The sequence below is a fragment of the Panthera tigris genome, chromosome E2 (assembly GCF_018350195.1).
Source record: "Panthera tigris isolate Pti1 chromosome E2, P.tigris_Pti1_mat1.1, whole genome shotgun sequence".
Lineage (NCBI taxonomy): Eukaryota > Metazoa > Chordata > Mammalia > Carnivora > Felidae > Panthera > Panthera tigris.
The window spans coordinates 9,580,103-9,603,722 of record NC_056674.1 but is presented as its reverse complement, the minus strand read 5'-3'; the positions used below and the strand labels follow the sequence as shown (position 1 = coordinate 9,603,722).

At 52.1% G+C, this 23,620-nt stretch overlaps 2 protein-coding genes across 7 annotated transcripts in view; both read right to left on the bottom strand.

The window, feature by feature from the left end:
* Positions 1-588: 588 nt before the first annotated feature.
* On the bottom strand, positions 589-10,547 carry CABP5 (calcium binding protein 5). 4 transcript variants are annotated; one of them, XM_042969118.1, is made up of 7 exons: positions 10,284-10,547; positions 9,849-10,066; positions 8,884-8,914; positions 8,196-8,339; positions 7,165-7,274; positions 2,747-2,894; positions 589-1,119 (listed from the first exon to the last, which is right to left on the bottom strand). In XM_042969118.1, exons 2-7 carry the CDS (start codon positions 9,909-9,911, stop codon positions 1,094-1,096), a joined length of 522 nt encoding a protein of 173 aa, XP_042825052.1. In that variant the 5' UTR covers positions 9,912-10,066; positions 10,284-10,547; the 3' UTR covers positions 589-1,093. The 4 variants fall into 4 exon arrangements, with proteins under 4 accessions (XP_042825052.1, XP_042825051.1, XP_007074173.1 ...); XM_042969117.1 differs by lacking the exon at positions 10,284-10,547 and adding an exon at positions 9,079-9,247 and having other exon boundaries at positions 9,849-9,899; XM_007074111.3 differs by having other exon boundaries at positions 9,849-10,547.
* Positions 10,548-12,043: 1,496 nt separating this feature from the next.
* LIG1 (DNA ligase 1) overlaps positions 12,044-23,620 on the bottom strand; it is a 46,338-nt gene continuing 34,761 nt past the window's right edge. For all 3 annotated transcript variants that reach the window (XM_042969231.1, XM_042969234.1, XM_042969232.1), the window contains exons 22-28: positions 21,229-21,373; positions 21,023-21,105; positions 19,646-19,798; positions 17,341-17,394; positions 16,344-16,487; positions 12,427-12,519; positions 12,044-12,304 (exon numbers count right to left, since the gene is read on the bottom strand). In XM_042969231.1, the coding sequence (XP_042825165.1) occupies positions 12,221-12,304; positions 12,427-12,519; positions 16,344-16,487; positions 17,341-17,394; positions 19,646-19,798; positions 21,023-21,105; positions 21,229-21,373 (756 nt within the window). In that variant the 3' untranslated portion in view covers positions 12,044-12,220. The remainder of the gene's footprint in view (positions 12,305-12,426; positions 12,520-16,343; positions 16,488-17,340; positions 17,395-19,645; positions 19,799-21,022; positions 21,106-21,228; positions 21,374-23,620) is intronic.

Genomic DNA, 23,620 nt, shown 5'->3' with positions numbered 1-23,620 from the left:
TTAAATTTAAATTCTATAAAGCGAGGCTATTCTATAAACCGATGACCCATTGCATACAGCTACTTAGTGGGTTTCGAAAGTGAAATAAACTCGGTGGAAGGGTGTGACACGAATCCTGTACTTTGGGGACCTTGCGTTACTGGGGCATCCTGCCCATGGGCAGAGGTGAGGAGGAAAAGACCCTCTGGTTTCAGGGTGCAGGTCAGCATCAGGGTGTGAGGGCTGGCCTGACTCCCCACCTACCAGAGGCAATCGCCCTGAGCACCCAGGGCAGATAGACACGGGGAGGGCAGGGCAGGGAGCTTCTAGGAACAGTTTCCACACCACCTGGCCGAGCTGAGGATTTGAGAATTCCCCCATCCTCTTTCTCTTTTGCGCGATGACATTTTGCAGGGGATTAATTCCCCGGGGATCAGCTTGCCCTAAACCTCCGTAATCCAGATTTATGGTTTAATTCAGTGGTCTGAGTATCTTACCCAAGTTATCTTACACCACGAAGTAGGAGGCGGGAGGGGGAAAAAAAACAACCACCAGACTGTCCTTCCAGGAAATCAAGAAAACGGACTAACCTCACTTTGGAAGCCTCTTTAATGGAACCATTTCCAAGCCCGGTCTTCCCAGGAATCCTGTTTGTAGCCCCAAGATTGTCATGCCTCCCTCTTACCGACAGAAAGAAACCGAGGAAATCTGAAGCAGCTGAAGCAAGAAGGGGGAAGGGTGGACCATGGGCTGAGCTTTTTGAGAGTCTGACCCAAGAGGACACCAGGGAAGAGACTCTGCTGGGGTGTAGGCATTGGGGGTTACATGAAGTCAGGAGATGTCATTAACCTCTGGAATTGGTGGGGTGGCGCTGACCTTGGTCCTGATCTCATTTCTAGCTTCTTATCTCATTCTAGAGAGGTTCCCCCTCACCCCGCCCGCCATCCGGGCAAAGCCATCACTTTTGGTCCAGCCTCGACTCATACAATGCAAGGCCAGTCACCACGCACCCTCCTACCCTCTCTCCTGGACGGGCCCGAGGGGATCTGGTCTTCCACAAGTGAGGGGTCCATGCCGGCCTGGTGGGGAGAGACCGGGGGCTTCCAGAACCTCCTCAGCGAGACATCATCTTCACAAACTCTGCAAAGAAAAGCCCCTGGGTAAGGCGCCGATTTGTAAGAGCACATTTTGAGCCCTTTACTATGTGTCAGGAACCAAGGGTGATCTTTGGGAAACCCTCTGCTCCTCAGTTTCTTCGTCTCCAAAATGGGAATCACAGGATCGCCATATGCCTTACACAAGTTTTCCAGACGGTTGAACGACAGAATGCTTACAAGACCCATGAAGCGTTACACAATCGTTATGACTATCTTATTTCATCTTTCCAACCGATCCTGGAGGCGTAACTACCATTTCCCAGATAAGCAAACGGAGGCCAGTGAGGTTGACCAGTGCGCCTGAGGCCACGTGGACGGTGAATGGAAAACCTCGGAAGGAACGCACTGACTCTGCGGTGACTCCATGCCCCATGAACTTCTGGGCCTCACCCAGGTCTTGAGGTCCATCTGTCCTTCCCCTGCGCGGGGCTGGCCCGGGGATCTGTCTCTTAGCTCGTCCAGACTTTCAGTGATGCCCCTCGTTCACCTGAGCCTGGCGAGACCCAGCGGGCATCCCGGCAGTATTTCCTCAGTTACAGCCAGGCCATAAATGCCTCCTGAGTTTCCCTACTGGGAATTACAAGCTGATGGGTCAGAGAACATCCCTGACCGGCCTCCAGGATTTGACATCCCAGGAGGCCAACACAACTCAAGGCAGCGAGGTCTGCGGCGATTACGTCCTTTGAAGGGAGGGGGACAGGGAAGCCTTTGTAGGGCAACAGATATGGGGGATACAGCCAGCTGAGGACGAAGGGACGCTTCATGGCGGAGAACGAGCTGCGCCGATTCCTGAGGGATGGAGAACACCGGGGAAGGTACCGGAAGCGGAAGGGACGTCAGAGAGGGAGAAACAGGATTTAGAGAACACAGAGCAGGCACCCAGTGTGCACCAGAGCGCAGCGACCCTGAGAGTGGGGACAGAAGTGCGGCCGGGGGGTGGGGGTCACACCAGGGATGCACCTGAGTATCAGACCGAGAACTCAGCTTTTGTCCCCCGGCAGCAGTTAGATGCTGGGGTGCCTGAACTAGAGTCACCATGATGAGACTCTGACCCTCCCTGTTAGGTCTCCCACGAAAATGGTCTCCACTCCCATCCGCACAGGATTCCCACGGGTTCCCTTCCGCCGATCCCTCAGTACACGTGGGACGAGCTCTGAGCCAGGACCGGGGTGTGTAGGGAAGAAGGGTTCAGTCCGGGGCCTCCTCGGGAGGAAACAGGCGAGGCGCTATTACGAGCTCGGGTGATGTCACCCTCAGCGCTGCGGCGGAGGCACAAGGGGGCGCCGAGAGGAGGGGTGGGAGCACCTTCCGGTGGCATAACTGACACTGGGCCAGCGGGAAGGGGCAAGGGCGTTCCCGCCCGGAACGAGCAGCAGCGTCACGCGTGACTTCTCTGGGTGGCTAGGACAGGTAAGAGACGACCTTGAATTCGAACCCCGTGCATCTGACCCCAGAGCCCCAGCTGGTGACCGGTCCACTCTCCCGACGGGACATTTCGTTCTCGACAAAGGCGCCCCGTGAGCCAGGGAGGGACAGGCACGGGGGAGGTAGGAGTGAGCCCTGGCTCAGAAAGCCACCCGCGCGCGGCGGCTGCCCCCTCGCGACGTCACCTTCAAAGTCGACCGTGCCGTCTCCGTTCACGTCCGCCTCCTGCACGACCTCCGAGATCTCGCGAGGGGTGAGCTTCTCTCCCAGAAGCCTCTGCATGGCCTGCTGCAGCTCCCCGAGGGTGATCTCCCCGTCCCCGTTGGTGTCAAACTGCTCGGGGCAGAGGCGCGGTGTTGGCAAGGGCCGTGAGCACAACCACAGCGGTCGGGAGCTAAGCTAAGCGCCCGTCGTGCACTCGAAAATGTCCTCAGCTCCCGGAGGGCGGGTCATTTTCACGGTCGTGTTCACCGCCCCGTGGCAGGTCCCCCAAACGGTGCCTTCCCCACGGTGCAATATTAGTTAAACTAATGAACTATTTTCAAACCTCCATGCTGCACACCCTTAACCAACCCGCACAGAAAGTCTCTTCCGGGCTATCTCCCCAGTGTGGGGGGCGTGGGGGTGGGGTGGGGGGTGGGGGCAGCTAACCATCCTCGTCTAGCCGCGCTGATGCTAACCCGGCTGAAGCCACAATCGTCTCTTGCCTGGACCGTCATGACGGTCCCCTGATTGGCCCTCTGGATCCCATGGTGGTACACATCTCAGGACCTCCTGTTCCTGTTCACTTAAGACAGAAATCAGGGGCCCCTGGGTGGCTCAGTCGGTTAAGCATCTGACTTTGGCTCAGGCCGTGATCTCCACGTTCGTGAGGTCGAGCCCGACATCCGGCTCTGTGCTGACAGCTCAGAGCCTGGAGCCTGTTTCGGATTCTGTGTCTCCCTCTCCCTGCCCCTCCCCCACTCATGCTCTGTCTCTCTCTCTCTTCCTCTGTCTCAAGAATAAAAAAACATAAAAAAAAAAATTTAAACAGAACTCAGGGGCACCTGGGTGGCTCAGTCGGTTAAGCTCCCACTCTCAAGGTTCATGAGTTTGAGCCCCGCATTGGGCTCTGCGCTAACAGCACAGAGCCTGCTTTGGATTCTCTCTCTCTCTCTGTCTCTCTGTCTCTCTCTCAAAAATAAACTTTAAAAAATAACAACAACAACAACAACAACAAAACATAAAACAGAAATCAGATCTTGTCGCATCCCCTGCTGAAAATCGCCCAGTGGCTTCCTCATCCCCCTCCATGATATCCTGGCTCGTTCCGAGAAGCACAGACTCCTAAGAGGCTGGCCCTGCTTCCGCCAACTCTGACCCTTGTTGATCGCCTGCTACTTTCTCTCCAGCTCGGGACCCAAGCTCCAAGACCTTGCTCTTGCCCACATCTGCCTTCCTGCCTTCCAGCATCCGTCCACACCTGCTGCTTCCTCAGCCTGGAACATGATCCCCCACCCCCCCCGCCCCCAGAGCAGTGCCGTCCAGGAGAAATACAGTGCGAACTGCATTACTGATTTAAAATTTGCTAGTAGCCACGTTTTTAAAAAAAAAAAAAAAACGGTGAAAGAGAACAGCGAATTTTTTAAGTAGACCTCACACCCCGTGTGGAGCCCAATGCAGGGCTTGAACTCATGACCCTGAGATCATGACCCACGAGGAGATCAAGAGTCAGACGCATAACCAACTGAGCCACCCAGGCGTCCCACACGTAGATGTGTGGTAGAGCTTGATCTCGGGGTCGTGAGGTCAAGCCCCATATTGGGTGTAGAGATTACTTAAAAATAAAATCTTGAGGGGCGCCTGGGTGGCTCAGTCAGTTAAGCAAGTGTCCGCCTTCGGCTCGGGTCATGATCTAGCAGTTCGTGAGTTTGAGCCCCGCATCAGGTTCTGTGCTGACAGCTCGGAGCCTGGAGCCTGCTTCGGATTCTGTGTCTCTCTCTCTCTCTCTGCTCCTTCCCTGTTCGTGCTCTGTCTCTCTCTGTCTCTCTCTCTCAAAAATAAATAAACATTAAAAAAATTTTTTTAGTAAAATCTTTAAAAATTATTGAGCATTACATTTTTTAATTCGCACTGGATTTCGGAAGACTTAGCATACTACCATAGTAAGTACTTATACTTAGCGTGATTAGTTAATGTGCTCAGTGCACACATATGCTTAAGCCAAGGATACTAAGTCTTAATCCAGGTGTATTTTACCACCGATAGTGCCTCTCAATTCAAACACCAAATAGTATAGGAAATACTTGACCTGTATGCACCTTTTATACAATTTAGAGTTGAAAGGGTAGATCTACATGCCCAAGTTTTTCCAAACAAAATGTTTCCCAATAACTGAATTGAATATTTGTTTTTGTTTTATTTTACTTTACTATTTTATTTATTTTATTTTATTTATTTTATTTTATTTTATATTTTATTTTATTTTTTATATTTTATTTTATTTTATTTTTTATATTTTAATTTATTTTATTTTATTTTATATTTTATTTTATTTTATTTTTTAATATTTTATTTTATTTATTTTATTTTATTTTTTATATTTTATTTTATTTATTTATTTTATATATTATTATTTTATTTTATTTTATTTTTTTATATTTTATTTTATATTATATTATATTATATTATATTATATTTTATTTTATTTATATTTTATTTTATTTTATATTATATTTTATTTTATTTTATTTTATTTTTTAAATATTTATTTTATTTTATTTTCTATTTTATTTTATTTTATTTTATTTATTTATTTTATATATTACTATTTTATTTTATTTTATTTTTTATATTTTATTTTATTTATTTTATTTATTTTTTATATTTTATTTTATTTTTTAATATTTTATTTTATTTATTTTATTTTATTTATTTTATTTTATTTTATTTTTTTATATTTTACTTTATTTTATTTATTTTATTTTATATTTTATTTTATAATATTTTATTTTATTTTATTTATTTTATTTTTTTATATTTTATTTTATTTTATTTATTTATTTTATATATTATTATTTTATTTTTTTATATTTTATTTTTATTTTATTTTTTTATATTTTATTTTTATTTTATATTATATTATATTATATTTTATTTTATTTATTTTATTTTATTTTTTAATATTTATTTTATTAAAAAAAATTTTTTTTTCAACGTTTTTTATTTATTTTTGGGACAGAGAGAGAGCATGAACGGGGGAGGGGCAGAGAGAGAGGGAGACACAGAATCGGAAACAGGCTCCAGGCTCCGAGCCATCAGCCCAGAGCCTGACGCGGGGCTCGAACTCACGGACCGCGAGATCGTGACCTGGCTGAAGTCCGACGCTCAACCGACTGCGCCACCCAGGCGCCCCCTATTTTATTTTTTATTTTATTTTATTTTATTTTATTTTATTTTATTTTATTATTTTATTTTTATGTAGGCTTCACGCCCAGCGCAGAGCCCAATGCAGGCTTGAACTCACGACCCTGAGATCAAGACCTGAGCTGAGATCAAGAGTCAGACCCTTAGCTGACTGAGCCGCCCAGGCTCCCTGTGTATTCCTTTTTTAAATTCAAACAAATTGAATTTATATTCTGTTGAATGTCAAAGGAAATTAAGTAAATAATCGAACTGAAACTAACCAGAATTAGAGAAAATGAACAAATCAGTTCCTCAAGTCATACTGGCCACGTGTCAAGGGCTTGGCAGCCACAGGTGGCCAGTGGCTACCATTTTGGACAGAGCGTTCCTTTCTTTCTTTTAAAAAAAATTTTTTAATGTTTATTTATTATTGAGACAGAGAGAGACAGAGCATGAGCACGGGAGGGGCAGAGAGAGAGGGAGACACAGAATCCGAAACAGGCTCCAGGCCCTGAGCCATCAGCACAGAGCCTGACACGGGGCTCAAACTCACGAACCGCGAGATCATGACCTGAGCTGAAGTCGGACGCTCAACCTGACTGAGCCACCCAGGGGCCCTGGACAGAGCGTTTCTGAGATCACAGGCAGTTCTGTCGGACGATGCAATTCTAGATCTTTATGTGAAGCTGGGGCAGAAAAATCACACAGCTGAAAGGGGGAGATCTTCCTGGGATTGGGAACCCACGTTTGCACAGCTCCAAAGTCTTTCCTTCCAAATGCTATGCTGTTCTTTACTTTTGCCGCCTGTATTGAAAGCTCTGAGAAAAGCATTTTATCGGAGGATGAGCGCATTTCAGCAAACGCCTCACCCTCCCTGGGTCTCATGTGTTAAGCATCTGGGTTAAACCAGATTATCTCTCTGCGTTCCCCTCTGGGATCTCAACTTATTGGATTCCTTCTTCCCGTTACAGACAGCGAGATGAGAGGTCCTAACATGGGCTAGGGGACTGCAGGACCTTGGGTAAGATTTAGTAAATTCCACGAGCCTCAGTTTCCCCATATGCATGACTGAGATAAGGGGCTGCTTACTCCCACCGTTATTTGCGATGATTAAAAAAAAAGAAATCGGTGTGGGTGGGTTCTGTCCCCGCTTAAAGCCCAATCGTAGACCCCTGGGCTTTCTTCAACTACCTCTAGCATCGCGAAACTCTCAACTCACTTCCTTGAAGGCATCGCGCATCTCCTGGACGCCGATCATCCCCGCCGTTTCCGCGAGCAATTTGGGGGTCATCAGCTCCACAAAGTCGTCAAAGTCTACACGGCCACCCACTGGGGACAGAAGAGGCAGGTCTAAGTGAGATTCCGTGTGCCTAAGCCACCATTACCTTCAGGGTCTGTTCAAGGTAGACCTGTTCTGATCTCTCTGCCTTCTGAGAACCTTCTCTCTCGGCCAACCCGGGCCCCAGGGTCCCTTTAATCCAAACCGGGGCGGATGGGGTGCACAGGGTGGCAGTAAGCAGCTGTCCGTGTGACCTCGAGCAAATCTCTTAATTGATTCAGATCTACATTCGCTCCTCTGTTGGTCTGTGCGCGGGGGAGTGTGAATTAAACGGGAGGCACGTCCCTTCCAGATAGGAACACGATCCTGTCCTGGCGTTCGGCCTCCTTTCCTCCGTGACGTGCCCAGAAGCAAACCTCAGAGCGATTCTGGCCCGGCTTCCTTCTCGAAAAGCCGGTGGTGATGGCAGTAAACCTACATCCCTAACCAAGAGCCTGACCTGCGTCACCTCCTTTGTCGCAATCGCACAAGGAGTGACATCATTTCTGCCTGACAGGTGGGGAAACTGAGACTCAAGAGTGGGGGTTGACTCCACTTTTCAAAAGGGGCCACAGTCGGGGGGCCTGGGGGGGCTCAGTCGGTTGAGCGTCCGACTTTGGCTCAGGTCACGATCTCACGGTTCGTGGGTGCGAGCCCCACGTCGCTCTCTCTCCCCCAAAATAAATAAATTAAAAAAAAAAAAAAACCCACAATCAGTAAATGATAGAAATGGGCCTTGAGTCCAGATCCTGCCTCTAAGGTCACCGTTTTTATTCACTTCAAACGCTGCCTCCCCGAGTACAGCCTGAGCTGCTCGGACTCCCAGGGCCGCCTACCCTCTTCCTTACCTGCCGCTCAGCCTCCACATCCCTCCCGATTCCCCCCACCAGCCCGCCCCCAGCCCCAGTCCTTCTTCCCGCCCCCGGCCTCACGGTTCATGCGGATTTGCTGGCCCAGTTCAGTCAGCTCCATCTCTGTGGGCATGTAGCCCATCGTCCTCATGAGATTCCCCAAATCCTTACAAGAGATGAACCCATCTCTGTCCTTGTCGAACTCAAGAAACGCTTCCCGAAGCTCTGAAAGCGAAGAGAGAACTCTGGGGAGGGACTTGAAACGGTGAATGGGGCAGACTGGCTGGGGAGACTTGAAACAGTCAATGGGGCAGACTGGCATCCCTTGAAACCATCAGGGAGGTGCCAAATGTTAAAAAAAAAAAAAAAGGCATATGGGGCACCTGAGTGGCTCAGTCGGTTGATCGTCCGACTCCTGATTTTGGCTTACTCAGGTCATGATCTCACGGGTCATGAGATCGAGACCCATGCCGGCTCTGCACTGACAGCATGGAGCCCGCTTGGGATTCTCTCTCTCTCTCTCTCTCTCTCTCTGTCTCTCTCTCTCTCTCAAAATAAACTCATGCATGTGTCACTCCTGGATCTCCGAGACACCCGGGGATGGGTTTGCCTTCTAAACACGTTGGGAGGTGCCTAAAGTACCATGAGTTCCACAAATCATGGCTAAGTGGGAGGAGAGGGAGGTGGGACGAAAGGGTCTGCACGGAGATGCACAGAGAGCAGCTTAGTGGCAGACGACCATGGGGGGTCTTCTGGGGACAGAGGTTACCTTCGATCTCATCCTGTCCCAGCGGTCTTTCCTGGAAAGGAATGCAGGGAGAGGGAATTTGGAGAGGGTCAGGGATCCAGCATATCCACTTCTCCAACCATGTCCCCTCCCTCCTCTGAGCGATCCCTCTCCTTTCCTGTTTCTCCTCTGTTCTTGCTCGTTCCACCCACCCCTTCCTTCCCTTCCTTCGCTCACCTCCTGCCTCCCACCCACGGCTCTTTGCCTCTCGCTCTCTTGCTCATCGCTTCGCATTTCCTCTCTCCTGTCCTGGAATCTTGATCTCTCTCCCTCTGCCCTTCCTGAACGGACATCCATCCCGCTGTGCTGAAAGGGGGCCTTGGATGCCATGGAATCCAGTCCCCTCCTTTTCCAGAAGAAGACAGTGAGGCTTAGAATCAGAGCAAACGTGCTCAGAGTGCCAGCTCTGGGCCAGACGTCCACGGTCCCTTCATTTAAACCTCAGAACCACCCGGTGCAGGGTAGGACCAAATAAATAGCATTCCCATCTTTATAAAAGAGGAAGCGGAGGAACAGAGAGGTTAAGGAAACTGCCTGAGGTCACACAGCTCCTAGGGGCAGAGCCCCTCCCAAGGCGGGGAGACTTTAAATCACTCCCTCCAGGCTGTGCAGCAGGTCAGATGCAGCGGGCGCCTGAGATCTGAGTTCTGAGTCCGAATTCTTCCCGCTACACCCCCTGGATTCTTACCCCACCCACGCCATTCTTTCTCCCAAGGCTCAGAATCCCTTTTGTGGGGACCAGCGTTCAGCGACGGCGGGGCCGGAGGATCCGTGCCCCCCGCCACCGGTTCCTAAACCGGCTAAGAATTTCCAATCACCGTTGCCGCCCCCGTATCTGGGACACCGCGAGGGTCAGGCTTGGGGCCGTCGCACCCGACCTGGGAAATCCCACCGAGTGGCTGCTCATCTCTGAAAGCCTGACAGTAAAAAGCGTGCTGCCACCTCACCCGCTGTTTCTCGGCGATGCCTTTTCTCAGGAAGATGCAGGCGGGGCCCACGGGGACCTGCATGGAGGGACGGGGACGGCTCGGCAGGCACCAGGCTCAAGTCGGCTCCCCCTCCTTCCCGTCCCCCTCGGTGGCTCGGCCTCCTTATCTTCTCGGTCACTCCTCTGCCAACTCTTCCTGCCTCTCCCTCGGCCCCTGGTGTCCGAGAGCTGTGACAGCTGGATCAGAAATCTCTACTCGGGTTGGGGAGGGGATCAGAGCTGTGTCTGCCTCCCCATCTGGCTCGAGTGAGATGGGCGGGGATGGGGCGGGCGGAGGGGGGGAGGCCAGTCTCAGGCTCTGACCTTTTATCCCCAGAATAGGACTGGAAAGATCATCGCAAAAAACGGGGATTAGAGCCCGGGGCAGCCCTTCATTCACGTTCTGGGCGCTCACCGCAGGCCGGGCCTCTGCTGGCCTGTGGGCGGGTAAAGACGTAGAGGGCACGGCCCTGGCCGCCGGGAGCTGTGTGCCACCCGCGAGGGCCAGCTGGCGGATGCAGGAACCCAGGGACTGGGTCAGAACCCTGGCTTCAGGAAGCGGGCACGCATCGCGACCAACCGGGTGCTGTCTGGGCCGCTTCTGCTCGTCTCTCTCTTCCGTCTCCCTAAATGATTTGGGGGAGGGGAGGGGAGGAACGAGGTGGGCATCCATACTGGCGAGGGGGAGAAGTCATAGCCACGTGTCACCGCCCAAGGAGGCAACGAGGGTCTCCACCCCGGGGGTCGGGAGGGGATCCAAATAGGGGGAGGTGCCCGCAGAGAGGCGGCATGGCCCAGGGTGCCGGGTGGGAACGTGAGCGGAGTGAGGCGGCGTCTACAGGATACGTCTAGCGTCGGGGGCTTGACTTCTAAATAGCATTCTGCACTCAAAGGAACCGAGACCGGGAGACTCGGCCGCTCCCATGACTGGAACAGGACCAGCAGGCAGATGCGCCTAGAAACAAATCTTGTGCCGTGAGGCCAGCACAGCATCGTGGGGTCACAGCAAAGGAACACGGACGCCAGCCTGAACAAGCTCCACTGGCCAGGTCAGGGGCCATTTGGAAATCCAAAGAAAGAACAACAGATTACATAGCATAACACAGGACACCAGCAGTCCCCACAGACAGGAACAAAAAGGGCCAAGCTTGACCACATTTATTTACACGGCACAAAGTATCCCCTTACAACGTACTCATGGCACAGGAGAGTCGCTCTGTAAGGGGGACACCCAGCCGACACCATCTCGATCAAATGATTAAGACGAACATCACCGGGGGCGCCCGGGGAGCTCAGTCGGTTAAGCGTCCGACTTCAGCTCAGGTCATGATCTTGTGGTTCATGGGTTCAAGCCCTGCATCAGGCTCTGTGCTGACAGCTCGGAGCCTGGAGCCTGTTTTGGATTCTGTGTCTCCCCCTCTCTCTGCCCCTCCCCCTCTCACTCTCTCTCTCTCTCAAAAATAAATGTTAAAATTTTTTTTAATTAGGGGCACCTGGGTGGCTCAGTCGGTTAAGCGTCTGACTTCAGCTCAAGTCATGATCTCACAGTCCGTGAGTTCGAGCCCCGTGTCGGGCTCTGTGCCGACAGCTCAGAGCCAGGAGCCTGCTTCGGATTCTGTGTCTCCCCCTCTCTCTGCCCCTCCCCTGCTCATGCTCCATCTCTCTTTGTCTCAAAAATAAATAAAAATGTTAAAAAAAAATTTTTTTTTTTAATTTTGTTTTAAATTAAAAATAAATAAATAAAATGAACATCACCAGCGGGGCACGTGGGTGGCTCAGTCAGTTAAGCATCCGACTGCTGGTTTTGGCCCAGGTCATGATCTCACAGTTTCGTGGGTTTGAGCCCCACCTCCGGCTCTGCACTGACAAGCGAGGAGTCTGCTTGGGATTCTCTCCCTCTCTCTCTGCCCCTCCCCTGCTTGCACTGTTTCTATCTCTCTCAAAATAAATGAATGAATGAATGAATGAATGAATAAATAAATAAATAAATCCTTCAGTTACACTGGCTACATTTCAAGGGTTCGGCGGCCGCATACGGATAAAGGGCATTTCCAGCCCTGCAGATAATCCCACCGGAAGGTGCTGGTTCAGACGGTTCCCATCTGTCCCCCGCCGTCCACGTGGGAGCTCCAGGAGCCGCGCCCCCAGCACCCAACACAGACTCTGACACCACGGTGGGGGTTCAAGAATTATTTATTGAAAACACAAACGACTGGTGAAATCCCGGATCCCAACTTAAACTGTCCCCGCGCGCGCACACACACCTCTGACACTCAAAACCCACTCGACCGTGACGCCGGATTTGCTGAACAACAGAGGTGATGCCCCCGGTGCCCCGGGGAGGGTGGGAGCCTAGTAGAAATCTTCCGGGTCGGAGTCTAAGTCCGCGCCCTGCTGGTTCTGAATCTGACTCTGCTTCTTAAACAGAGAGGCCACCTGAGGACAGCGGGTGGGAGCGGGCGATCAGAAGCCCCGGGGGTACCCCTCCCCCCCCATTCCAGAACCCACCGCCGAGAAGCCGGCCTGGCCGGGCAAGCCCACCCGGGCCGAGGCCTCACCTGGGCACTGGTGGTAGCCTCCTCGGGCTTCTTGTCTTCGCGGACGCGAATAAACCGGGGGAAACGGAGGGAGATCCCCTTCTCGCTATCCACCTGGGGGAGGGGGCGATGATGGAGACGCTCCCGGGGTCTAGCCCACAGGCCACCTATGCCAGCAATTTCCTATCCAGCCTCCTCTCCGCTCCCTCCCCTCCGGCCTCAGCTTCCTCGTCCACACAATGGGGCCAAGCAACAGGTTATAAAAATTAAGTAAGGCAACAAAGTGCTTAGTTAGGACCATACCTGGAGCGTAATAGGTGCTTAAGAAACACCAGCTACCACAGCTGTTATTATATTATTATTCTTAGGGCCGAGAGGCAGGATAGCAGAGATGGGGTGCAGGTTCTAGAACCAGAGGCAGGGTGCGAATCCCAGCTCCCAACTCAGGAGCTGCGTGACCCCGGGCCAGTGACCTCCGCTCCCGGGGCTCTATTTCCCCAGCTGCACACTGGGGATGTTCAGTGTCGTGACGACAGGACGCGTGCGTGTGAGTGCCGAGCCTGTGAGCACAGTGCCCGCTTCGCACAGACGTTCCATAAACGCCGCTCCTGTCACTTGTCACCGGGGCACCCTGACTGTCTAGGGTGGAGCCTGAGTGAGAATTTTCGAAAAAGAAAGTCGATTTAAAAATAGGAGTCCCAGGGCGCCCGGGTGGCTCAGCTGGTTGAGGGTCTGACTTCGGCCTAGGTCATGATCTCGTGGTTCATGAGTTCGAGCCCTGCATCAGGCTCTGTGATGACGGCTCAGAGCCCGAAGTCTGTTTGGGATTCTGTGTGTCCCCCTCTCTCTGCCCCTCCCCGCTCACGCTCACTCGCTTGCTCTCTCTCTCAAAAATAAACAAACATTTAAAATGAATAAATAAATAAATAATAATAAAAATAGGGAGTCCCACTAGCAAAACTGAAACAGAAAGAAGTAGAAAATTTGAACAGACCCATAATCAGTAAGGAAATCGAATTAGTCATCAAAAATCTGCCAAAAAACAAGAGTCCAGGGCCAGATGGCTTTCCAGGAGAATTCTACCAAACATTTAAGGAAGAGTTAACACCTATTCTCTTGAAGCTGTTCCAAAAAAATAGAAATGGAAGGAAAACTTCCAAACTCTTTCTATGAAGCCAGCATTATTTTGATTCCAAAACCAGACAGAGACCCCGCTAAAAAGGAGAACGACCGACCAATTTCCCCAATGAACATGGATGACCGACCAATTTCCCCAATGAATCCTCAACAAGAGGAGCCAACCAGCTCCAACAATAGATTAAAAAAATTATTCACCACAACCAAGTGGGATTTATACCTGGGATGCAGGGCTGGTTCAATATCCACAAAACCATTGACGTGATTCATCACATCAATAAAGAAAGGACAAGAACCATATGAGCCTCTCAATAGATGCAGAGAAAGCACTTGACAAAATACAGCATCCTTTCTTGATAAAAACCCTCAAGAAAGCAGGGATAGAAGGAGCATACCTCGAGATCATAAAAGCCATATATGAACGACTCAACGCTAATATCAATGGGGAAAAACCGAGAGCTTTCCCCCTAAGATCAGGAACAAGACAGGGATGCCCACTCTCGCCACTGTTATTCAACATAGTATTGGAAGTCTCAGCCTCTGCAATCAGACAACACAAAGAAATACAAGGCATCCAAATCGGCCAGGAGGAGGTCAAACTTCCACTCTTCACAGATGACATGATACTCTATATGGAAAACCCTCAAGATTCCACCAAAAAACTGCTAGAACTGATTCATGAATTCAGCAAAGTGGCAGGATATAAAATCAATGCACAGAAATCGGTTGCATTCCTCTACACCAACAATGAAGCAACAGAAAGAGAAATCAAGGAATCGATCCCACTTACAGTTGTACCAAAAACCATAAAATACCTAGAATAATCTAACCAAGGAGATGAAAAATCTATATACTGAAAACTATAGAAAGCTTATGAAAGAAATTGAAGAAGACACAAAAACATGGAAAAAGATTCCATGCTCCTGGAGAGGAAGAACAAATATTGTTGAAATGTCGATACTGGGGGCGCCTGGGCGGCTCAGTCGGTTGAGCGTCCGATTTCGGCTCAGGTCATGATCTCACAACTCGTGAGTTCGAGCCCCGCGTCGGGCTCTGTGCTGACAGCTCAGAGCCTGGAGCCTGCTTCTGCTTCCGTGTCTCCCTCTCTCTCTGCCCCTAACCCCCTCGCATTCTGTCTCTGTCTCTGTCAAAAATAAATAGACATTAAAAAAAATTAAAAAAAAAAATGTCGATACTACCCATAGCAATCTACATATTCAATGTAATCCCTATCAAAGTAACACCAGCATTCTTCACAGAGCTAGAACAAATAATCCTAAAATTTGTATGGAACCAGAAAAGACCCCGAATAGCCAAAGCGATCTTGAAAAAGAAAACCAAAGCAGGAGGCATCACAATCCCAGACTTCAAGCTGTACTACAAAGCTGTAATCATCAAGACAGTATGGTACTGGCACAAAAACAAACACTCAGATCAATAGAACAGAACAGAGAACCCAGAAATGGACCCACAAATGTATGGCCAAGTCATCTTTGACAAAGCAGGAAAGAATATCCAATGGAATAAAGACAGTCTCTTCAGCAAGTGGTGCTGGGAACACTGGACAGCGACGTGCAGAAGAATGAACCTGGACCACTTTCTTACACCAGACACAAAAATAAACTCAAAATGGATAAAATACCTAAACATAAGACAGGAAGCCATCGAAATCCTCGAGGAGAAAGCAGGCAAAAACCTCTTTGATCTCGGCCGCAGCAACTTCTTACTCAACGCGTCTCCGGAGGCAAGGGAGACAAAAGCGAAAATGAACTACTGGGACCTCATCAAAATTAAAAGCGAAGGAAACAATCAGCAAAACTAAAAGGCAACTGACGGAATGGGAGAAGATATTTGCAAATGACACATCAGATAAGGATTAGTATCCAAAATCTATAAAGAACTTCTCAAACGCCACACCCAAAAAAACAAAGAATCCAGTGAAGAAATGGGCAAAAGACATGAACAGACACTTCTCCAAAGAAGACATCCAGATGGCCAACCGACACATGAAAAAATGCTCAACATCATCATCAACAGGGAAAGACAAATCCAAACCACAATGAGATACCACCTCACACCTGTCAGAATGGCTAACATCGGGCTCTACTCTTGACAGTGTGGAGCCTGCCTGGGACTCTCTCTCTCCCTCTCTCTCTGCCCCTCCCCTGCTCTTGCTCTCTCTCAAACTTAAAAAAATAAAAATAAAAATAGGAGTTCGCCTTTAAGTGGAAGTCCAAGCCCAATCGTAAAAGCATACGCTGGCTACGTTTTTGAAGGACCAGAAGAAATCACAAAAGAAATCCATTTTTAATTCAAGATTTCTGGAGGGGAAAGCAAAGAGCGACCCCAGCACCAGCCACAGGGTAGCGTGTCCCCCATACGCTGACCCTTGACAGCTGGTGTTGAGGACTGAGCCACGGGTGACAGAAATCAGCCCGGGGAATTTTAAACCTTGGTAGCGAGAAAATGGATTGAAGGAAGTGAAAAAGTGCCATCAGCTTTTACCCAAAAGAACCGTGTTTTTAAAACTCACTGAAGAGCCAAAGGTGAGATGATTATATTAAAGGAAACAATTTCACTGTTTACTTTCTAAACCTGGGGAATTGCTTAAAAAAAAAAAAAAAAGAAAGAAAGAAGAAGAGAGACTTTGACCCTGTTTCTGACACCCAAATAAAACCTAAGCTCAAGCTTTCCTGGCTATTATCAGCCTGGAAGCACAGGTGTGGGCTCCGTGATCCTCTGCCCATCCCCCATCTAGAAGGCTGACCCCAGGTCCCTCCCGCTGCACCCCGGCGACTCACCAGGCCCCGGGCAGCGGGGTAGATGGGGGACAGGGACAGATCGGCGCATTTCACCTCCCACACGGCGCTGGGGTCCAGCCAGTGATCAGGGGCCACGGCGCCGTCGGCCCGGACGTAGGAGCGTGGGGTGGGCAGCACCAGGGCCTGTGGGGAACAGCAGCGGGTGGGAGGAAGAGAGGGTCTTGGATCTCAAAGTCAAGGCGAGGAAAAGGGCAAAAGGGATAGACGGAGACACAGACAAGCCTTAACGTAAAAGCCTGGGTGGGGACAGGGGGGAAAAGGTGAAGGGAAGAAATGAAGGACAGAGGCCCTGGGACCTGAGTTAAGACATTAAAGACAGGGATGCCCGGGTGGCTCTGTCGGTTAAGCGTCCGACTTCGGCTCAGGTCATGATCTCACGGCTCATGAGTTCGAGCCCCATATCAGGCTCTGTGCTGACAGCTCAGAGCCAGGAGCCTGCTTCGGATTCTGTGTCTCCCTCTCTCTCTGCCCCTCCCCTGCTCACGCTCTGTCTCTGTCTGTCTCTCTCAAAAATAAATAAACATTAAAAAAAATTTTTTTTGTTAAAGACATTAAAGATAAAAGGCGCAAAGACAGGGACAGAGACCCAGAGAGAGAGAGAAGCGAGAATGTCACAGAGGCAGAGACACCAGCACGCCAGAAAGGGAGTCTACCCCAAGATGCCTGTGACCACGACAACAAACAGTCCCAATTACATTACCAGGGGCTTACCCAGCCACGCAGGGATCCGCTCAGGGCCAACTCGGGCACCCCTGCGGTAGCGCCCGCCCCGCGACTCATCCCCCATCAGCGGGGGCAGGAGCGGGGAAGGTGGTGGAGGCCCCATGACCCATCCCGTCGGCCGGCCGAGCTGGGACTCGAACCTGGACACGAGGGGCTCCCAAGCCAGCTCCACCGCCCGCTGCCCCCCTCCCAGCGCCCCGCCCCCACCCAGAGGGTGCAGGGAGAGGAGACGAGGCCGCACCGCGCTGCCCACCTGGAGGCTGTGGAAATGGTCCTCTAGCTCCTCGTCACTGAAGCCAGTTCCAAGCTGCGGGGGAGGACGGCGGAGGTGAGAGGCCGGAGGTGAGAGGCGAGCACGCAGGGCAGGCGGCCAGGCACTCCCCGCTGCTCCTGCCCCTGAGACCCGGCGACCTGCGCCTAGCGGAGGCCCCGCCCTCCCCCGGCACCCACCAAACCGCAGAGGAAGCTGCAGGGGGGAGCCGGGTGCAGACCCCGGAGCGGGGACGCCCTCTCCCTGCTCTGTTCCTTCTGCCCACCTGCTGCCCTTCGCCTTGTGGAGAAACCCTTGCTCCTTCCACCCCGCCTCCCGGGCCCTGGGGCCGCTCCCCCGGGGCTCCCCTCCCCCCCACCGGCCCCACAACCGGATGTCCTCTCCAATCTCAGCACAGCCAAAGCAGAACTCGCTGCCCGCGAATGTAGCCAGACAGCCGGCTTCAAACCGCAGGTAGAAAACCTCCCCGCCGGGAGGCCCGTTTGGGGGTCGAGAGCCTGAAACAGCTTCCTACCTGTTGTCCGACAATAGCTCTTTCGGAAAACTGTGTGCTAGGTGCGTTCACGCAGGGTGGTGGCGGGTTGGGGCCCTGAGATAATCGGCCAACCGTAAAGCCGCTTCGGCCACGGGTCACCCGGGCTGAGCATCGGTTTAGCGGACAGAACAAAGCCGGCCCCACGGTAGCCGGCCGACTACAGGGAGTTCGTTCCGGAAACGGGGGCGCGTGTTGAAAACTCAGCCGCAAGCGTTTGTCAACAGTCACGGGCCATGTCGCTGAAGCAGAGTCAGCGGCTAGTCGAGGGAGGACGCCCCCCCCCCCCCCAGTCAGTGACAGACCCCCGGGTGTCAGTTACAGGCCCCAACAGAATCCCCCACAGGGAAGAGCCATCAATTACAGGCCCCCGGAGGGAAAGAGGGAGTCTGCATCCTAGAAGACGTGACCGACCGCCCCCAGCAGCTCAGCCAGTGAGAAACTGTCATCCCCCCCAAACGGACGCTTTTTTCCCCAATGGGTTTTTGTTCAGAACAACCCCTTCTTCTCCATAGAATTACATTCCTCTCCTTCGTGGGACCAGCTGTGGTTCTGCCATTCTCTGCGTGTCCCAAGCTGCAACGCTCTGCTGCTTCTGAATAAACGCGTTTTCAAATAACCGTTTTGTTTTTTAGGATTATATTAGCCCATTCAAGTCGTGTTTATAAAAGTCCTGGGGACAAGTGCAAACACCCTAATATTTTTTTATCCCTATGATACTTAAGCGTATCTGACGGTATTTAAAATGGTACTTAGAGGGGTGCCTGGGTGGCTCAGTCCATTAAGTATCTGACTTCGGCTCCGGTCATGATCTCACCTCGTGAATTCGAGCCCCGCGTCCGGGCTCTGTGCTGACAGCTCAGAGCCTGAAGCCTGCTTTGGATTCTGTGTCTCCCTCTCTCTCTGCCCCTCCCCCACTCATCCTCTGTCTCAGTCGCTCAGAAATAAATGTTAAAGAAATAATAAAAAAGCAAAAAAAAAAAAAAAAAAGGTCCTTAGTGGGCAAAAAGTGCAAAAAAAAAAAAAACCCTCATATACAGAGATTACGACTTTGAAAAAGTGGAAATGAGACGTTTCCTCAAATATTAGTAATTGTTACCTCGAGGCACTGGAATTATGGGTAAGTCTATTCTGTTTCTGTGGCAAAAGCCTCACATTTGTTGGGTCAACGACGTGTGTGGCTTTAAACAAAAACAGAAGCCGCTGCATTTTCTAAGCTCCCTTGTGGATGGCGTTGGGAGCAAAATTCTGACCAATGCCACTTAAACAGAAGTTGCTTGCTGGCTGAGGCTGACACAGGTGGAACATCCCTTTGCTCAGGGGCCTTTCCCCTTCCTGATGCTTGGAGCGTGGCCATGATGGCTGGAGCTCCTGCAGCCACATTAGGAAGGTGAGATTGGAAGCACACGACAAAGCCACTGTGCGGGGCGAGAGAAGCTGGGTCCCCCAATGACCTCGGAGAGCTGCCTGCCCCCCTCCAGACTTCTCATTCTGTGGGAGAAAAACAAATCTCTCTGAAGCCATCACTATCTGTAGCTGAGCTCAGATATAGCTCATTCCTAACCTAATGTAGCTTCCTTACATCTTTCTATGCTAGTGTATTTTTCTACGCAAAGCAAGAGTTCCTTGTGGGATCAGAAACAGCAAATAAAAACTAGGAAAAAAAATAACGCTTCACAGAGAGGCCACGAGAGCCTCTTGGTTCAGGCCCCCACCACGTTGAGTCGAATCGACTTCCCTCCAGCCTCCTGGCACCTTGCATATGGCCTGGAGCTCCTCACTCTCCTCGTCGTAGGCCGCCAGCAGGAAACCCCCGTAGCGGCCGGCCCGCTTCCCACGGCCCAGGTAGGCGCCGATCACCACGAGGTCCAGGGTGTCGCCCACGCCATCGAGGTAGTCCTTCTTCAGCTGGGGAGGGAAGGCAGGAGGTGAGGGGGCGCGAGGCACGGACCTCGCTGCCGGAGGCTCATGGGTGGGTGGGAGGGGAGAGTCTCAGGAGAGCTCCCGGGAGAAGACCAAGGATGGCCACCAGGCCGGGGCTGGACACAGGCCGAGCTTCTAGACTTCCCGAGTGAATGGGAAAGAGGTGACCGAACCAGGAAGGGCTAGCAGAACTGAGGACAGGTCAGAGACCTCGGGGGTCCCCGTGGGTCCCCCCTTTCCATTGGGACGGAGGCGCATTCCGCTCTTTCACACAGAGAACATTTGCCATTTGTTCCAGAAACATTAACTCAGTGCCAGGCAGGGGCTCAGCCTTGGGCATGTGGCAGCAACAGTAAACGTTCCTCCCCTCCCAGTCTGGGGTGGGGGGGGGGCGGGGCAGAGGGACCACAGGCCACTAACAAACCCACAGGGTGATCCAGCCGGCTGCCCTCCAGCTGGCCTCCTGCTGCAGTCCTCCCGGCCCTCTCCAGGCAAGCCTCCTGCCCGCCGGCTCCCGTTCTGCCCAGCACCCCCCACCCACCGTGCCATCCGCCATTCACGGCCAGCCAGATGTCCTGTGCAACATGACAACCAGATCACGGGGCTTCCTGCCTAAAACCACCACCGGCTTCTCAAAACCCTTAGCAGAAAACCCAGCATATTTTACAGCGACCCCCAACATGCTGTGTGATCGGGGGCCCGCTCTCCACCTCGACCTCACCTCACACCTCGATCGCCGTGCTCCCTGCACGCGCCGAGCTTGTTCCTACCTCAGGGCCTTTGCACTGGCTGCCCCCGCCCTTCTGCCCCGCCCACCCTGCTCTGTTCCCAGATCTCCATGTGGCTGACCCTTTCCTGTCGTCCACGTCTCCACACAAGCGTCACCTCGGGAGAGGCCTTTCCCAATCACCCAGAGCACGGCGAGATCCTCGCTGGCCCCAACTCAACTTGCTCTCTTCACAGTGCTCACTGCCCCCAACGTCGGCTCATTTATGTCCTGGCTGACTCCCTTCCCGCTGGCCCCACTCGACCCAGGGGCCAAGCTCTGAGCCCAGAAACTTCATCCAGCTTCCACGGCGCTCAGGCTCGCGGCGCTGGGAGGCAGCGGGGACCGAGGAAAGGCGCCCGCGCTCAAACAGGGTGCGGTGTGGATCGGAAACCTGGAAGGCAAGATTTCCAGACTTGGGAAGGGCAGCCGGGGCGGCTCACCTTGAGCCAGTTGTGTGATCTCTTGGCGATCTCGTAGGTGGCATCGACGTCCAGGGTCTTTACCATCAGCCCCTCGCAGGAGTCTGAAGGAGACAGGGAAGCGTGGCCTTCGTGAAGCCCCGGGCTCAGGACGGCCAGCCGGCTTCCACCAGGGCAATCGTCCGGGACGGGGCGGACACACGGCGGCCGGCCCCAGGCCCCCTCACCTTTCACGGACTGCTCCAAGAACTCGGCGATCTGGTCTGTGTCCTTGGTGTCCAGAGAGGTGGCGAAGACGAACTCGCCCTCCGTCTGCACGAAGTTCTCCCGGAGCAGCTGTCGGCGCCGGGAAAGGGGCTCGCGCACCAGGGACTGAGGGGGCAGGAAGGGAGAGGAAGGGGCGTCACCGTGGGAGTAGAGAGAGGATAAACCCGACTGGGGGGAGACGGGAAGGCTGTGTCACACAAGCCACCACGCAGGGTACGACGATCGCCCTGAGAGGGAGGAGCCACACCAGCCCAAGGACGCGAACCAATTTCAAGTAGAGGTCAAGAACACCAAGGGGGCTGGAGGCCATTAGTCCTGTGACCTCAGGTGCGTAAGACGGGGCCCCGGCCCTGCTGGAGCCAGAACGGACTCTTGTCATTGTGACTACAGTTTGTTGTTGTTTTAATGTTTATTTACTTGAGAGAGAGAGAGAGAGCACGGGGAAGGACTGAGAGAGACCATCCCAAGCAGGCTCTGCACAGTCAGCACAGAGCCTGATGCAGGGCTCGATCTCGTGAACCGTGAGATCACGACCTGAACCGAAACCAAGAGTCAGACGCTTAACCCACTGAGCCACCCGGGCGCCCCCAAATGCTATCTTTCACATGCATCGTAAAAGTGGGTGGTTCAGGCACCGGCCTGGCGTTCAGCATCAGGACCTCGCCCGGCTTCCTCCCTCGAGGCAAGGGGCGAACCGGCCTCCTGGGGAAGGAACTCTGCAGACCAACAAGAGACTAACAAGAAGCCGCCAGACCGGTAAGTCACAGAAAGGCTGAAAAGATGCTCCAGTTCGTGAGTCGAGTGCAAGTGTTCGCCTTTCGGCTGCCAGATCGCCAAAGGCTAATTGCCCATAGGATGATGGTGGTGATGGCGACGCATTTCATAGAATAAACACTGGTAAGCGGTAAGCGTCAGCCAGCACGCCTGTGTCCCACGGGTCCCTCTGTCCCGGCTCCCTCTGTCCCGAAGCAGGCGGGGCAAGGAGCTACTGTGAGCTCTTTATCATGGATGAGGAAGCTGAGACTCAGAGAGGTTGAATCACTTGTCTGCGGCCCCACAGCCAGGGAGGGAGAGCTGGGCTGCGGGTGACAGCAGGTGGCCCGGCTCCAGATTCTTAACCCGTGCCCTGGAGCAGCGGTGCTCACACGTTCCGGTCTCAGGATCCCCTCATGCTTTTTTTTTAATATCTTACTTTTAAGCACTCTCTACGCTGGGTGTGGGGCTTGAACCTACAACCCCAGAATCAAGAGTCGCCAGCTCTCCTGACTGGGCCAGCCGGGCGACCCACCGACCTCACACCCTTGGAGTTTACGGAGGACTCACTCCAGAGAGCTTTTGTGTACCAAAAAAAAGGGTTATTCTCCCTGATATTTACCATAGAAGTGATACAGTATCAGCTACTATGGCCCATGTTCACACAGTTGCCGTATTAAAAGTGGGAAACCTTAACATTTATTAATTCACTTCCGGGGCACCTGGGTGGCTCAGTCGGTTAAGCGTCCGACTTCAGCTCAGATCGCGATCTCGCCGTTCTGGAGTTCAAGCCCAGCGTCGGGCTCTGCGCTCAGAGCCTGCGGCCTGTTTCAGATTCTGTGTCTCCCTCCCGCTCTCGCTCTTTCTCTCTCAAAAAAATATAACTGCAGGGCGACTGTGTGGTTTAGTCAGTTAAGTGTCCGACTCTTGATTTCAGTTCAGGTCACGACCTGTTTGTGAGTTCGAGCCCCCGCATCGGGCTCTGTGCCGACAGCTCGGAGCCTGGAGTCTGGTTCGCATTCTGTGTCTCCCTCTCTCTCTCCCCCTCCCCCCGCTCCCACTCTGTCTCTGTCTCTCTCAAAAAAAAGTAAAAAAAAAAAAGTAAAAAAGTAAAAAAAAAAAAAAAAAAATAGTAACTCCAATATGTTAACCCAACTTGCTTTTATGAAACATGCCTGTATTAGAAAAAAATGAACGAGAAGAGGGGCATTACTTTACATGTTTGCAAATTCTTTAAAGTCAGGCTTTTTTTTTTTAGTGTTTACTTATTTTTGAGACAGAGAGAGACAGACCATGAACGGGGGGAGGGTCAGAGAGAGAGAGGGAGGCACAGAATCCGAAGCAGGCCCCAGGCCCCGAGCGGTCAGCACAGAGCCCAATGCGGGGCTCGAACTCACGGACCGTGAGATCATTAAAGTCGGGCCTTTGACGGAGCCGGACTCCCGTGTGTTCACCTGCTGTGTACAAGGAGGGCACGCGGCCAGAGACGGCTGTGACGTGTCGCTCTGGCCGCAGGGCAGGAAGAGGATCTGCCTCCCCCAGCTATGGAGCCGGAAAGGCAGGCAGGGTCTCACGCTTCCCCAGAGAGGACCTCGGAGA

What these genes read in the sequence shown, in the direction of transcription:
- CABP5 (XM_042969117.1), bottom strand. Translation starts at nt 9,231, where the DNA reads ATGGCATCCAAGGCCCCCTTTCAGCACAGCGGGATGGATGTCCGTTCA. An exon ending in CCGTGGGTGGGAGGCAGGAG is followed by an intron (nt 8,915 to 9,078) that starts GTGAGCGAAGGA and finishes ATTCCTTTCCAG; the next exon opens with GAAAGACCGCTGGGACAGGA. An exon ending in CGGCACGGTCGACTTTGAAG is followed by an intron (nt 1,120 to 2,746) that starts GTGACGTCGCGA and finishes TTTTCTTTGCAG; the next exon opens with AGTTTGTGAAGATGATGTCT.